General features: G+C 37.9%; 1 protein-coding gene across 1 annotated transcript in view; it reads right to left on the reverse strand.

The window, feature by feature from the left end:
• malrd1 (MAM and LDL receptor class A domain containing 1) overlaps positions 1–17,264 on the reverse strand; it is a 36,727-nt gene that overhangs the window by 10,383 nt on the left and 9,080 nt on the right. The window contains exons 9-21 of the mRNA XM_026267840.1: positions 16,851–17,218; positions 16,323–16,756; positions 15,455–15,542; positions 15,122–15,301; positions 14,422–14,581; positions 14,130–14,286; positions 13,801–13,911; positions 11,528–11,741; positions 10,823–11,070; positions 8,280–8,565; positions 2,237–2,482; positions 1,391–1,548; positions 639–816 (exon numbers count right to left, since the gene is read on the reverse strand). Of these exons, the coding sequence (XP_026123625.1) occupies positions 639–816; positions 1,391–1,548; positions 2,237–2,482; positions 8,280–8,565; positions 10,823–11,070; positions 11,528–11,741; positions 13,801–13,911; positions 14,130–14,286; positions 14,422–14,581; positions 15,122–15,301; positions 15,455–15,542; positions 16,323–16,756; positions 16,851–17,218 (2,828 nt within the window). The remainder of the gene's footprint in view (positions 1–638; positions 817–1,390; positions 1,549–2,236; positions 2,483–8,279; positions 8,566–10,822; positions 11,071–11,527; positions 11,742–13,800; positions 13,912–14,129; positions 14,287–14,421; positions 14,582–15,121; positions 15,302–15,454; positions 15,543–16,322; positions 16,757–16,850; positions 17,219–17,264) is intronic.

The raw sequence follows: 17,264 nt of genomic DNA on the forward strand, positions 1-17,264 counted from the left end.
AAAACAAAAAACTGCAAAAAGGGTCACGTACCTTCACCGAAAATATATGATAAGGCCATGAATGGTTATTTATAATAACCATTGTATTTGTTAAAAAAATGCTTTGATCACAGATTGTGTTTGACATCTTTGCATTACACACATAGTCTCACTAAATGATCCAGAAGCTCAAGTGTAATTACGGTGGCTTAGAAGTGCCAGTATACAAATTATACCTGACATTTTTCATGTCAAGCCTGAGAACCAAAAGAAGAACTTATTCTGACTTTCATGTCAGAATTAGTAAATCAATTCTCATCCAATTAAACGGTGGTACTGCTTTCCATCAGGCGCTGCTGAGCACAACCCTCAGAGCCCTGAGCTGGTCAAGCTTATGCATGAACGTTAAGCAAAACAGACTCATGGGAAATAAATGTGGTGATGAAAACTGCAGGCATTGTTGCGTCCCTCTGAGCATCAATGCTCAAACTAGACAAACTCTCCTGCAGCTTTCACTTGTTGTGCGTAGAACGTCTTAAGCTTACATTTGCATTTAAGCTCACATCCGCTGAGCTAGTCAGATACCAAATCCCAGCTTGTTTAAAGCTATATTAACAAGAATGGAAATCAATTACCTTGAATGAAAAAAGAGCACTTACGTGGTGCACAGTCAGTGAACTGCAGGTCATCGAGAGCCGCTCCACCGCTCACATCTTGTGTTCGAACTGCTTCAAATATGAGAATAAAGTTCCTCAGGCTCTTCAGAGATACCTCCGCTCTTCTCCATTGCCTTTGCATCTGCTGCTCTGTCCACACCTCCCTCAGCTCATTTTCTGTCTATCCATCACATATGCAGAAAAGGTTCTTATAAGCCCTCATAATCTTTAGTAAAAATCACCACAGCAAAGTAGAAAATTATCCATTGATCCAATCAATTTTCATTGGACAAAATCAAGCCCCATCCTACATTTTTTTTCCGTTTTGGGGGGGTATATATCACAGTAGGCAAGCACGACAATCAGTCAAGTTTTTTCACTTTCTTTGATTTTTTTTTTTTTTTCATAATTCTGTAGTTTCAAATATTCATCACCCCCCAATGCTTCTTCTCCATTCTCATATGAAGAGCTTCCTGTGACAATTGTTTATTGCAAATAAACCTTCTTCTGGTATGATTAAAAACACAAAATTTAAGTGCTAAATGTTTGATCTCAGCTAAGAACATAACACAGATAACACATAACACAGAACTGCAAAGTCATGCAAGAACATGTTTCAGCAATTTAAAAATCTTGCGCAACGCTAGTTTCAGCTGTTAACAGATCTATAAAGGCCTCCACACTTTCCCTGATTTAAGCGGTCTATTCCAGTGGCAGTGTATGTTTGCTTCACTTGGTAAGACCTAGTCATGTACCTTAATGAAGAGCCGGATAATTCCTGTGGCTTTTTCGGAAATATAGTACCAGAAGGTGAGTTTACATATGGCACTAGACTCCTTCCACACAGAACTTCTCATGTGAGCTTTATCACCCTTCAGTCCCACAGGAGTGGCTGCCAGATATACAAAGTGGCCTGTGTAGAGAGAGACTGACAATTATTAATATCCATGTAATAGCTTTCATGTCATCAGGTTCTCAAACTGACATCCTGGAAGCATTAGTCAGGATTTAATACCACACACCTTTGCAATTTTGGCTGGGTCACCTTCCTAAGAACTCAATGTAGCCATCTTGAAACTAACAAAACTTAACAGACAAAATTCCACCTCTTCCATTGATTAGGAAAACAGAGCAGGGATTTATGGGTATTATCAGTCTAAAAAGCATGCATGCGTGAGCATTTCAATTATTCACTGAAAACAGCACAATAAGGCAATTCTGATTTGATGCATTTTTGATGCACTAATCCTAATCTGTCAAAAAAACGAATTAAAGTCAAGTAAATCTGAAAATGAGTCAAACAGAGATGAATCTTAACTGCGATTTTGTATGCTATTGGATTCAAAAATAAAAGAAATATAGGATTGCCAAATGGTGATGTATAGATCTCTGCTAGGACATCTAACTGACATCAAGAATGGCCTTCCAACTTACTGTATCTTTCATGTTATTATGGGACTCAAGACAGTTCTGTTGATGCTATAAAAGCTTGCTTATGGATGGTCGTACACAATATCCCAAGCTCACAACTGCTTTATTAATAAAGATATCCTGCTGAGATAAAGTGAAGCAGGGCACCGACTCAATAAAGGAGGTCTTACCGCTTTCATTTTTAAGTGTGTGATCATGAGGAGGTCTGATCATATGAATGGAGCCCACTCCATGAGCCCAGCTAAAGGTATCTGCCATGCTGCTTTTCCAACCACAGAGCCCATGTTCAAATGAGCAGGACGTCCCACAATCCAATTCATCCGTTTCATCTCCACAGTCATCAGTGAAGTCACATTTCTGCTCTTGTCTGTAGCAATTGCCATTGTTACACTGCAGAGAACCCAGTGGACAGGATCCTGTGAAAACAAACACATAGATAAATATTTTAATGTATAATAGTAGATTATGTTTATTTTATTCTGGTCATCACAATATGCTAATGTTTACACTACTGAAAACTATGTTATTGAAAGGTCTTATATTTCACATAAATTCAAGAATTTATGTACATTTTGTGTAAAAACTTGAATATTGTGAAATAATTAAAAAAATAAATTAAATTAAATTGAAAAAGTTAAATACATTTTCCAATGTAATTTATTCCAGTGATGCATAGCTGAATTTTCAGTATCATTACTCCAGTCTTCAGTGTCACATGATCCTTCAGAAATCATTCTAATATTCAAATTTTAAAAAAGAGTTTTGCTGCTTTATATTTTAGTAGAAACTATGTGATGCATACTTTCAGGATTCTTATTCTAAAATTATAAATGTATTAGCTATCACTTTTGATTAACTGAATGTGTCTTTGCTGATTGAAAGTATTATTTCTTAAAGGTCCTGTTCTTCGTGATCCCATGTTTTAAACTTTAGTTTGTGTGTAATGTTCTTGTTAGAGTATAAATAATATCTGTAAAATTCTAAAGCTCAAAGTTCAATGTCAAGCGAGATATTTGATTTAACAGAATTCGTCTACATCGAACGACCCATTTGTACTACATCCCTCTAGTTGCTGCAGTAATGACGTGACTAAAACTAACCTTTTTTGACTAACCTCCGCCCACATGAATACACAAAAAGGGGGTGTGGTCTTGTTGCGCTCCAACGGAGAAGAAGGAAGAGCTGCATTTTTGTTTGCCATGTCATCGAAATATGGAGCCAAAAGAGTATCAATAAAGATAAATGCACACACTACATTCACATGTGCACACATAGGATTCATACATGCACACACATAATTCATAAATACACACACAGGATACACAAATGCACATACAAAATGTAAAAAGCACAGAAGATTCACAAATGCATACAAAATTCACAAATGCACACAAAATTCAGAAATACACACAATTCAGAAATGCAAACAACATTTACAAATGCACTCAAGATTCACAAATGCACAGGACAAGATTCAGAAATGTATTTCTGATGCACACACACATATATATTGATTTACAAACTGCTTGCGGTCTGTGAACTTCGCTCCATTTGTGTGTGAATTTTGAGACTCCTCTGACTTGGCTCGACACACAAATGCCTTTTTTTAAACAGGGAATGATCTGCAACCAATCAGATATCTCCCTTGTTTGAGCCAATCACAAGAATGCACCCCACGTGGGGGATTGTTTACTTATATGCCAATCAGCGAACGACTCGCTTTCCTCACGCAGCGAACGACTCACTTTCCTCAGCGAACGACTCACTTACCTCACGCAGCCGGTGACTAACTTTGCGCAGCCGGACACCCACTTTGCGCAGCAGGAGACTCAATTTCCGCAGCCGGAGAGTCACTTTCCTCTCACAGTGAACGACTCACTTTCCTCACGAGTCACGCAGAGAATGACTCACTTTCCTCTCGCAGCGAACGACTCACTTTCCTCATCGAACGATTCACTCTCCTCACGAGTCACGCAGCGAGCGACTCACTTTCCTCACTCAGCAAAGTTGAACGAACGATTCCCTTTCCTCACGCAGCGATCAACTCACTTTGCGAAGCCGGAGAGTCACTTTCCTCTCGCAGCAGACCACTGACTCTCTCTTCATGTAGGGGACGAATATTATAATTAAAGTGACTTCTATATTGCATTCAAAAGAATATTTAGATATTTAAATGGTGTACTTTTATTTTTTTTTACTTTCATTAAATTATTTCAATAAAATGAAACAATTGCCTATTGCCAATTTATGAATCCATGGTTAACTTTTTTTCTGCAGTCACAGTCTGGACTATATGTATTGAGACATTTTTAAATTTATATTTTGTAAAAAAATAATAAAAAATAAACCTGAATTGTAATCTAAACATCTGTATTTTCATACAATTTCATAAATAAGTAGGCTATAATATGCCGCACCACAGGCATATCGCGCTGTATGAACACGTTCATGTGATTGGCTTATAAGTAAACAATCCCCCACGTGGAGTGCGTTCTTGTGATTGGCTAAAAGAAGGGAGATATCTGATTGGTCGCAGATCATTCCCTGTTTAAAAAAAGGCATTTGTGTGTCGAGCCAAGTCAGAGGAGTCTCAAAATTCACACACAAATGCAGTGAAGTTCACAGACCGCAAGCAGTTTGTAAATCAATATATATGTGTGTGTGCATCAGAAATACATTTCTGAATCTTGTCCTGTGCATTTGTGAATCTTGAGTGCATTTGTAAATGTTGTTTGCATTTCTGAATTGTGTGTGTATTTCTGAATTTTGTGTGCATTTCTGAATTTTGTATGCATTTGTGAATCTTCTTTGCTTTTTAAATTTTGTGTGTGCATTTGTAAATTTTGTGCACATTTGTGTATCCTGTGTGTGTATTTATGAATCCTGTGTGTGCATATGTGAATGTAGTGTGTGCATTTATCTTTATTGATACTCTTTTGGCTCCATATTCGAAACGCTGTCATTTTCATCTCTGAGTCCAATCATGTTTGTTTGGGCTTCCCAGGGACACTGTACTTGGAGATTAATGCTTACAATTTATGTTTAACTCGATTCCCGAAAATTATAATCCACTTGTAAAACTATGTGCAGCACATTTTGCTGAGGACAGTGAGCGTCCTCAGTTTCAATCAGTTTAATGCCGGATTCGCACAAAGATTATTCTTGAAAGATGGAGCAGTTCCCTCTTTGTCTGGAGAAGGCGTTGTTAAGTTAATGGACCACAACCGGTAAGTGTATTTTATTATTTAAGTTGGTGCGTTTAACAGTTTCTGTAACTTATTACACAAAGGGCAACGCTGTTTAGCTTTGTTGACTAGATGTTAGGGCTGTGCAAAAAAAACTAATGCGATTTTCATGCGCATCTCATCAGTAAAAAATGCTCCTGTGATTATAAGTATATCTCCAGCACATGCTCCTGCCCACTTGCAGAGATGGGACCAAGTCACACATGTGCAAGTCTCAAGTAAGTCTCAAGTCTTAACCTTCAAGTCTCAAGTAAGTCCCAAGTATTTTTTTCTTGGGCAAGTCAAGTCAAGTCAAGTCAAGTCACAAGCTATGTCAAGTCAAGTCCAAGTCAAGTCACCTTAATATTGTTATTTTACCTGCAGAATCTGATCTTAATAAAGTTAAAAGACAAGATATAAGTAACTGTCAGTAAATTAAAATAATTTGGATTTGCATTGTAAATACTCATGTTCAGTAAAATACATCATGGAATCAAACAAAATTGTAACTTCCTAAAATTATTTATTTTTCACTTCTGCCAACAGTGTTTGAAATGTTTTACATTTTGAACATTGAGTCCATAAAACAAATAATAGCTAAACATCCAACAGACTCCTCTCTGAACACCTCTCTCTCTCTCTCTCTCTCTCTCAAACACAGTTTACATACAACATTAAACTGTTACATTTCTCCTCTCTCTCTCTCACACACACACACACACACACTCTCTCTCTCTCTCTCTCTCTCTCTCTCTTTCTCTCTCTCTCTCTCTCAGAGTATAGAATATAAATATGACGTATTTTCAGTTGTTTCATACTTTTTTGTTATGTACAGTACAGACCAAAAGTTTAGACACACCTTCTCATTCAAAGAGTTTTCTTTATTTTCATGACTATGAAAATTGTAGATTCACACTGAAGGCATCAAAACTATGAATTAACACATGTGGAATTATATATGGAATTATAAACATAACAAAAAAGTGTGAAACAACCAAAAATATGTAATATTCTTGGTTCTTCAAAGTAGCCATCTTTTGCTTTGATTACTGCTTTGCACACTCTTGGCATTCTCTTGATGAGCTTCAAGAGGTAGTCACCTGAAATGGTCTTCCAACAGTCTTGAAGGAGTACTCAGAGAGATGCTTAGCACTTGTTGGCCCTTTTGCCTTCTGTCTGCGGTCCAGCTTACCCCTAAACCATCTCGAATGGGTTCAGGTCCGGTGACTGTGGAGGCCAGGTCATCTGGCGCAGCACCCCATCACTCTCCTTCTTGCTCAAATAGCCCTTGATGCCTTCAGTGTGACTCGACAATTTTCATAGTCATGAAAATAAAGAAAACTCTTTGAATGAGAAGGTGTATATATATATATATATATATATATATATATATATATATATATATATATATATATATATATATATATATATATATATATATATATATGCACTTCTCATGATTGGGTAATCGCGGCAGCTACATTAGTTTTTCTGATTAATTGTTTTGCTCTATGAGAAAGACAAGGTAACAAACGCGTCGCACCGCATCGAGTTAAAAACTTCTAAACTTTTCAGAATGTCGCAAGCGCACCGCAGGTCATGTGACAATAACTAACCAATCAGCTTCATCCTTTCCCGTATCAACGTTGAAAGCTCAGCTAAGATGAAGGAACAGCTGTTCATAGCTGTATATGGATTGCCATTTTGAAATGAATTTAGTAGCAGAGCTACTGCGAGCGATTTTTAGTGCTGCAAATCCATTTATACTTTGCTGAAATTTCCGCGTTTTCATTGAGAGAGAGCGTGTCATGGATGCTTAGCAACGACAGACGCCCCAGGAGCACTTCTGCCCGAGCGCTTTGGAAAGAAGTAGAAAGCGGCGCGACTAGCGTTTTCCACGCGTTTTTAGGCGCGAACTATTGAAGACAAAAGCGATGACCCTCGGTACCTCTCAGGCTGACATGTTGATGTGATGTGATATTTGATTTAAGTGGGCGTGGTGTGTGTAAGGTAGAGAGGGCATGACTGATGATAGTGTCCTGATCCAGTCACGACGCTATTCTCAGCCTGCGCTCCAGCTGAGTAATCAACTTTATTTTAAAAAATAATTTATATATTTTATATTCAAACTGAAAACATGATGTGATTAACACTCAAGTCATTCAAGTCATCGTGTCTCAAGTCAAGTCAAGTCCCGAGTCTTTAACTTCCAAGTCCGAGTCAAGTCTCAAGTCCTAAAAATAGCGACTCGAGTCGACTCGAGTCCAAGTCACCAAGTCACAAGTCCCCATGTCTGCCCACTTGCTTCTCAAAACTAGCCAACAATCACGTTACCAGGAGGGCCGCGTGCTCTAAGCTGAACCACTGGCCCAATCAGAACTCGTTACGTATTTCTGAAGGAGGGACTTTATAGAACAAGTAAGTCATCAGCCCGTTTTTATGACAGTGAAAAAACTGTATACAGATAGGTGAATTGTGTGGAAAAATACTGTGTTTTTTACACGCAAAACATGAACACATGTTATATTGCACACTGTAAACACAATCAAAACTTCAGAAAAAGTGCGAAAAACGGGACCTTTAAATAAATCTGTCTGACCCAAGTTTTTGAACAGACTTCTTATATTTTCGTTTTTTTAATTATATCATTTTATTATGAACTTAAAATTCATAATTTGAATGATGTAATAAAGTATTAAGTATTAAACCTATAAACTCTATTACACAGCCTGCAGCCACAGATTCTGCCTGCAAGATATATCATGTATACTCATGTTTTGTTTCAAGGAAGAAAAATACACTTTTCCAAAGTTTCTCTACAAACTTTTTTCTTTGAACATGCTATTGGAAAACAATTAAACAAAAAAATAAAAAGGATGTTCATTGTCAATAGAGAAGCTCATGGATTGATTATGCATTTGTGGAGCATTGTTATACATTTACCTTTACAGTGATGAATGTATATATGGCACAATTAGTGCAGCTGTACCTGGAAGTAATCGGGGAGTGGGGTCTTTCTCAAATTTGTTGCTAAGAATACAGCCTGATGAGAAGGTGATGTCATCCAGACAGATGTGAACTCTGGTGTTAAGGCCCACCTTGCCTTCAAACATTATGCTCAAGCTGTCAGTAGATGAGAGAGGCAGTTCCTGTCGGCTCCAGTAGTTGCCTTGATTTCCAGTAAGGCTGAGTAAGAGTGAGCGGTTGGAGTTTGTAGACATGTACACATTCAGAGTGCCAATGCCGTCACCAGACATATGGAGGTAAAAGACCATCTTGAAAATCAGACAAAAAGAAAGGATACTTTATTAATAATATCCCAGTAGCAAGGGTGCTGTTATACACAAATATGCCACAGTAATCTCAGCATAGTTGATGTTTAGACCAACAGTATGATTACTAGTTTAATATTATTTATTCAACAGTTAATACTAATGAACTTACATTTTAAATAATAATATTCCCAAATAGTTTGCCTATTTCTGCTCAGCCATCATAAATAGCTTAAAATCAGAATAAACTTATAAAGTGTCCAAACCTTCAGTTAATCTGTGTTGAACAAACGATTTAATGATTTTACTCATTCACTCACTCAAAAAAAAAAAAAAAAACGATTGAGATTGTCACTGTTTCTGTTGGTTTCAATCATTTAGATCGTTTGTCAATATAATATAATTGTAATATAATAATTCTAATCCAAAAAATATTCCAGCTAAACTCCAGACTCAATAATACAGTTCAAGTTAGCTAGCAAATCTGCAAAGATAGCTTGCCACAGCGGTGTCTATCTGGAAGAAAGGTTTCTCTTTTATTGATTGATTTGGCTTGTTATGGTGGCTGATATTCTTCTTCTGTTTCTGTGTGTATGTGTAAATGACTCTTGTCAGTGTTTGACTGACTGGCGAGTTTGTGCAAGAGTTTGACCTTTTAGGATGAGACAATTCATTCTGTCACACACAAATATAAAAACAACAATAACAACAGACACTAAAAAAACCTGCCAATGTTCCTAATTGTAATTAGCCTACCAATTCTAAAACATCTAACCAAGGCTGACAAGTACACACAAAAACTCCTCCTCTTCAGCTGCTTCTTGTGATTGATTGATGCGAGCTGAATGGGAGGACGAGTCTCCATGGGCTAATTATCTCACACACACATACACACCTCTGAAAAGGATGAACACAGTCTGTCAATTCAGAGGAGATCCAGAGACATGATTGCCTTCACACACAAACTGATGAGAGCCTTGGAAGGTGCTCCTCTTTCTCCAACAGACATTGTGTGTGTGTGTGTTTTTGTGTGTGTGTGTGTGTGTGTTTGACAGGATGATTGAGTGCTGCCGGCTGGCTCAATGACTGAGTTTTTTGCTTCACAGTAACAGAGACAAATCCTGACATTCACTTTCTCCCATTTTATATTCAAACGCTGTGGATCCAGCAATGCAGGGGAATTAAATATCCTCACTGAACTAATGATCTAATTGGAAAGATTAATCTATAGAGCTTTTCCTAAAACACAAATATTATTCAAATACATTCCTCTGTATTACCCAGGGCCATGAAGCCAGCTTGCTGTAGGGAGGTATGACAAGACTTTGTAGAGGCAAAGCTTTTTTTTTTTGGACTGGTAGATGATCGGCAGCTACATTGTAACATTTTGAGAGGATTTTTGAAATTCATAGCTGGGAAGTTACAGAAATGCTGCTGAAGCCTATTTTCAGTGCTGTGAACACCTCTGACTTAAAATAAATAAAAATATAAGTGGTATTACTATGCCTTTTTTGTTTTGGATAGGACAGTAGAGTGATGACAGGAAAGCATTGGGAAGCATGATCAGCAAAGGACCTCGAGACGGGATCAAACTGTGGTCGACGTGAGCACAGCTGCGCTGTATGCTGACACACTAACCACAAGGCTGTTTGTGCTGACATAAGTGGTATAACTATGAAACTGTGAAAAACCCAACTAGGAAAAAAAGCCCAGATTTCAAGTTTGTTTTCCAATACATGAACCCCAAATCAAATGCATCATTAACATCTTTTCAGATAAAAGAGCTCATTGTATTAAAACATGACAAATTTACAACTCTAAGTACTTAATCTTTTGTAAGCCAATTAACTGAATTGAATTTAGTCAGTCTGTTTAAATTATACTTCCATAAACCTTCAAAAATCCTTTTTGAAAATGGGAACTGCCAACTGTAAACTTCTGCAAATGGTTTTCAGAAGATGATGGTGGCATCTGCACCACAGATGTCAAAGATGCTGATCTTATTAAAACATATCAGTTTTCTCTGGGAAAAAAAGGAAGCAGGAACATATGAACAAGACAAGAAAAAAAAAAACATTTACCAGGGGTCAAGTCCATGAAAATGTCACAATAATCTTTCCTGTATATTGATTTTTGTATTTATTTTTTTATTTTTTTACTCTTTATTAATTGTTTCCATTGTACTGTACTGAATATAATGCAAGTACAAACTCACCCTGGACTTTAGTGAATTAAACATAAAATTCCAGTGAGCCCTTACTTTGCTATCTCTGCTGCAGTGGCGGAAAAGAGGTCCTACAATTCGGGCAGTGTGTCCAGTTGTCTGTGGAAAGGACCCATCTAGATATAGGTAGTGGCCCAATGGGTTGCGGAGGGTGTGATCAGTGGATGGTCCAATCCCATGTGTGTGCATATTCCCTGGTTTGATCAACCAATCAAAATCATCATCTTGGCTCTGTCTCCAAGAGCAAAGGTCAAATTCGAAATTGCAGCGACCACTGAACCCCTCTGCAAAAAACAAAACAAAACATGAAATACAGTGAAATATGAAAATTCAGTCATCACTCACTAATGCCGTTTCAAACCTGTATGACTTTCTTTCTTCTATATATATATATATAAAAAAAAATTATATATATATATATATATATATAATTCAAAGAACTTTACAGTTTAAACAACATTGGAGCCCTCTGGCTTCTTTTTTGTTGCTTCACATAATTAATAAACACCATACCAGTTTGAAAAGACATGAGGGTAGCAAATCATGACAGTATTATGATGACAGATTGGGTTAATTATTGCTTTAAAACAAACACAGATGCACACGGAAATTACATTTAATATGGTTGCATACATTCAATACAGTATATGAAGTGTAAAGTTATTCCATACACAAATTCTGCCCACTGAAATACAGTTGAAAAAAAGTGACAGGGAAGAGGATGATGGATTTGTTTCTCACTGCATATGTAATGATTCTCATCCGAGCCATCTCCACAGTGATCAATAAAGTCACACAAGTTGTCCTCGGAGATACAGTGACCGTTGGCACAGATGAACTCGTTGTTACGACAGGGAAGATCAGACGTTATTGGAGGGGCACAATTCACAAATGCCACGTCATCAACAACTACATCACCCATGTAGCTGATGCCTCGCTTGGCTCGAAGACCCACCTATTAATACATTCAGAAACCAGAATATGCATGCTTTTAATCTGCTCCACAATACTTTTTATACAGAGGCATAGTCAAATGCACAAATCTATAAGCACACATTTACTCTGAGACACATCAGATTAACAGACTAATGTGAAAAGATGTCACTCAAAATCAGTTGATGTGTGTGTGAAAAGCTGAAGGAAAAAACTATACACAGAGATTGTGAATCGGAAGTGTTTGAGAGCTGCTGCATGAGTTAAAGAGCACTAAGGCCCCTGACAGTATACAGCAAAAGGGCAGTCAGTACTAATGAGTGAGGGTGTCACGAAGTATCCAGCACAATGAAGAACTACATTTGTAAGAGTGTTTATATATAAGAAGTGTTGATAAATATTAATGATGCAAGGGCCAGATGGAGAAAAGGTCATGATATTTCTAATCAAGCATCAACAGTCCAAACATCAGCTTGACACTTAACATTTACCACACATTTCAGGAATACTAAACACACAGTTCTCCCATCACCTTTATTAAAGTTTAAACAAGTACCATACATTTCAGAACATCTGTTTACCTGGTTTAAAATTTGTTTATCTGGTTGATATATAAACTATAGTTCAAAGCCCTAGGGTCAATTTGAAGGATGTGTCTTATGCTTACCAAGTCTGCATTTATTTGATCATATAAAAAAATCACTTAAATTGTTTTGGATTTTTTCTTGGAATTGCTACTTCGAGGAACAGACACAATGGGCCCTATTTTAACGATCTGAAACGCAAGTGTCAAAGCGCGAAGCGCAAGTAACTTTGTGGGCGGGTCTCGGCGCTGTTGCTATTTTCCCGGCGGGATAAATGGCTCTTGCGCCCGGCGCAAATCTAAAATGGGTTGGTCTGAAGTAGCTTCATTATTCATAGGTGTGGTTTGGGCGTTACGTGAAATAAACCAATCAGAACTTCATCCAACATTCCCTTTAAAAGCAGGTGCGCAAGTTCCATTATGGATTGCTATTATTATGGCGTATTTACCAGGCGCACGCCAGGAGCGGTTCACAGCCGAGGAGACTGATGTTCTTGTAAGAGCAGTGAAAGACAGAGAAGTTGTGTTGTATGGGGATGGGAGAAACCCACCCAAAATAGCGTCGGTTAAACAGGCGTGGGAGGATATAGCCACAATTTGTCAGATGTCCTTATATACACATATGTCTTGCCACTATTTGGCCAACAGGTCTGATCCTTAATTACTACAATTAGCCTGAATAATTTGTAAGCTAGATTTATGCCTATTTTTTCACATCTTAGTGTAACAATTTATGATTTGCAAAAATAACTGTTGCATCTGTGTAGATTACATGAGCAAAGTGTATGCGCGTTGTGCACGCTATACATTATGGTCAAGCATGCGCCCTTAAAATAGCATAATGAACAACGCGCAACGCGCCACTGACTTTAGACTAGGTTTTTTCTGGTCAGTGGCGCAATTGTTTAATGGAACAGCAAAATAGCACCAGGGATCGTTTGCGCCAGAACACGCCTCCTTTTTTGCGCTGAACCGCCCAGGGAGCGCAAGTTCATTCACTAGTTTAGCGACGTGCTTCTGTGGAGGGAAAAGCGCGCTTTGCGCAGGTGCAAAATAGGAATGACACATGCGTCGGTGTACAAAGTCAATTGCGCTGGGTGCAAGATAGGGCCCATCATCTATGGTACGATATCTTCATGAGAGTCTCTAATACAGTACAAATAATAATTTTGCATATGCTGGGATACCTTTTCAGCTTTTTTACAAGAATAGAAAATCTTCTATTCTGTGGAAAGTATATAAAGTAAAATATACTTTTTTTGGTAACATTATAAATGCCGTTTATTCAGTTAAGGCATCCTTGATAAATGAAAGATTTTTTCTTTAAAATGAAACTTTCTGCCCTCAAATGTTTGAACATTAGTACCTGTTGATGTATTTTTTTTTTTTTGCAGTTGTTTAGGCACAGCTGGGGAACCAAAGGGAAAAATGCTGGACATTCATAAAAAGTCTTTTTCCTTCATTTATTAGTCCTCACTCGTGTTACAGAAACACTGACCTGGATGTTATGACGGATTCCTATGAAGACCTCACCCCGCCTCCAGCTGTTGCCTTGGTTACCACTTTGGGACCAAACTTCATGTGTGACAGAGCCTGATTTGATGAAGACCTGCACATACAATTTTGAGACTGTTTTGACAAAATACAAATTGCTCTCTGGAAAATCCTTCACAACAAACATTTTCAGAATTTGAGCACAATGAAAGACAAAATGAAGCATGAAATGTATTCTGTCACATTAATAATATGTTTTGATGTTTTCTAGTCATGGGTTACCAGTGCAGCAAATGAGTAACAATTATATTCATCATTTGTGGATAACTGCACCTGCAGAGTTCCAACCGTAAAGCCACTCATGTGATACCAGAACACAAGTGTGCACTGGGGTCCTGTTCTTTTAATGGGAGCAGTCAAGAGATCAGTGGTATGACCAAATCCTCCATTAGAGCTGTCCGCAAATATATACCAACCCTCTAAAGAACCCCTGCAAAATGTACACGTATACAGATGAGTGCACACAATAAAGCAGAAAACACACACCTGCACAAGCACACCTGACCATGCATTTATAAACTGAAGCACAAACACATTCCAGCAATTAATGTTGTTTATTGCTCACAGTGTGTGATCGAGAGCAGGTCTGTGGTTCTGTTCTCCGTGATGAATACTCTCTCCTTGTCCTGTCTGCCAGCTAAAGGAATGAGGAGGAACAGGAGTGGCCGGAACACTTAAATACCATCCACACAGAGCATCATCCTCAAAACCACAAAACTCCTTCACTGAAAACAGACAAAACCGTGGGATCAGAAGGATGCATGAGGGACAGATAGTTTGTGATCGGTAAGATCCTATTCATATGAAAAAAAAAAAAAAAAACTCATGCTCACCAATGCAGCATTTGTTGGATAAAAAAGGAATAACCATACAGAAGTATTAAGATATAATATTACTGTTTACCATTTGAATATATTTTAAAATGTTATTTCATTCTGTGATGACAAATCTGAAATTGCAGCGTCATTACTCCACTTCATCATTCAGAAATCATTGTAATATGCTGATTTGTTGCTTTAAAAAATTTATATTACTATTTGTGGGGATTTTTTAATGATTAGAAAGCAGTTATTTGAAATATACATATATATATATATATATATATAATTGTATATATAATTGTAAATGTCTTTGCTCGTAATTACCTTTGATCAGTTTAATCCATTCTTGCTCAATGTAATAATTTATTTCCAAAAAAAAAAAAACCTTTTGAACAGTTTGTTAGATAGACAGACAGCCAAACAGATAAACAGACAGATGCATACCACAGTTCTCTTCATCAGAGCTATCAGAGCAGTCTGGTTTGAAGTTACACACTTGACTGAGGCTCACACACTCTCTTGTAGTTAAGCACACAAACTGGTCAGGAGGGCAGCTATGAGGGGGTGCTGCCGACAAGGTGGGGATGGGGGCAAAGGTGCTAGGCTCTTTTGAGGGCAATTCACCTACATATACAAAGATATACACACATAAATACATTAAAACACAGAATTTTTACATCCTGAAATGGGTAAATGGATCCATACAGATTCCATATAAATTAAATAAAAAAATTATTTTAAGGATTAAAAAATAATTCCATATCCTTTTAACTTCACCATCATATGGCTGACAGCCGATGAAAGACAGATCGTCTATGGCAATATCTCCTCTGAAGTCATCACCAACTGTCCCCTCCACTAAAATCTGTAGCAGCAAGAAAGAAAGAAAGAAGAGCCTGTCTTTATTTTGCAGCATCCACACAGCTGTGCGCGGTGTTTAGATGAATTTTGAATGTGTAAATATGCTCTTTGCTCCTTACTCAACACCCTTCCGAAATTTTTTTTTTTTGTAGTAACAAAGTTATTTTTTGGTGTATTGATTACCATTTGTATAACCACAGTTTTACTACAGGGAAGATCAATAAAGTTAATATTAAGTTACTTGCTCCTAACAAACCACAAACCAATTCTGCCATTCCTGAATGTGTTTTTGAACTAATTGGTTGAGTGAATGAGTCAAACGTCCACATAAAGACTCAATTGCTGCCACCTAATGGTGTACTGATATAACCAACAGAAAGAGATGCTAGAAAATAATATGTAAATTATCTGCTTGATGTTCTGTAAATGAATAGTGCTCTAGAGCATCAATAGAGCATTCAAATAATTTTTTACTCGTCTACATTTTTCTTTCTTTCTGTAAATAGAGACAAGCCAATATTTCGTACTATATATCTGGAATGACCAGAAGTACATGATATAGATTAGAATTTAGATTGTAAAATCATTTTTAATATTGCTAATACTAGCCTACACTTCAGCATGCTTTGTGGTTACTATGATTGCTCAGATTTTAGTGCATGCATTATCAATAGAGTGCATTTATGAGCATAAATTTAAAGTTGGAGCAGCCGGTTAATCAAATGATTCAGCACACCATTACACCCTTAGACTCCAGTCCTCATAATTCAGATCAATATCTCACCTGAAAGTGGTGAGCACTGTTGATCAGCAGTGTCTTCCTGTGCCAGAAGTTTCCTTGGTTACCATAGCGAACCCACAGCAAGTTTCCCCGCCCACTGTTACGGGTGCGCATGTACACAGCCAAACGATACACATGCAAGCCAAACATGTGATAGTGGAACCTAAAAACACAGGGTGGTTCAGATTCAGGGCCTCGGTGAGGAGTCCGGAGAAAAGGCCGACTGATAAGAACGGCTGTGTCTTTGAACTTCTGTGGGTCTGAAGACTCGATGTAGAGGAAGTGGCCATCCGCACTGGCTCGTGTGTGGTCCTTCCATGGGCCTGTGTTGAAAGTGGGAGTGGGTCCTTGGATACGGGTCCAATCAAACATGTCTTCCTCATGTTCCTGAGTCCAGCTGCACAAGCCTTCCTCAAAGTCACACATTAGCTCTGGTGCTGATAGGAGAAGAAAAGATCACTGTAAACATGACGGCTAACTTCAAACAACACAAACTGCTTTAATGACCATTTAAACTCCACCAATACTGACAGCAGTTTTCCTCATCTGTTCCATCTCCACAGTCATCGATCAGGTCACAGATCTGGTAATAGTCTACACATGCTTTGCTCTGGCTACAGTGAAGGTGATTAGGAGTTGGGCACATCCCCACAGCTTCGGGTAATGAGCAGTTATGGAACATAATATCATCTAAAGCAGAGACTCCTTCATATACAGCCAAGCTCAGTTTTGCAACTGAGATGTGGAACGGCCTGGTCTGTCGGCCAATCTGGACAAGTACAGGGTGCCACTGGTCACCTTGGTTGTAAAGTGTTTGCCAAAGTACAGTGCTGCTCTCTGAGCCCTCTATCACCAGGTGCATTTCAGCAGCACCAACAGAATGGCCAGAATTATAGTGCCTGGAAGCAAAACAATCAATGAAAATATCAAATCTAAACAATGAAT

The sequence above is a fragment of the Carassius auratus genome, chromosome 7 (assembly GCF_003368295.1).
Source record: "Carassius auratus strain Wakin chromosome 7, ASM336829v1, whole genome shotgun sequence".
Taxonomy (NCBI): Eukaryota; Metazoa; Chordata; class Actinopteri; order Cypriniformes; family Cyprinidae; genus Carassius; species Carassius auratus.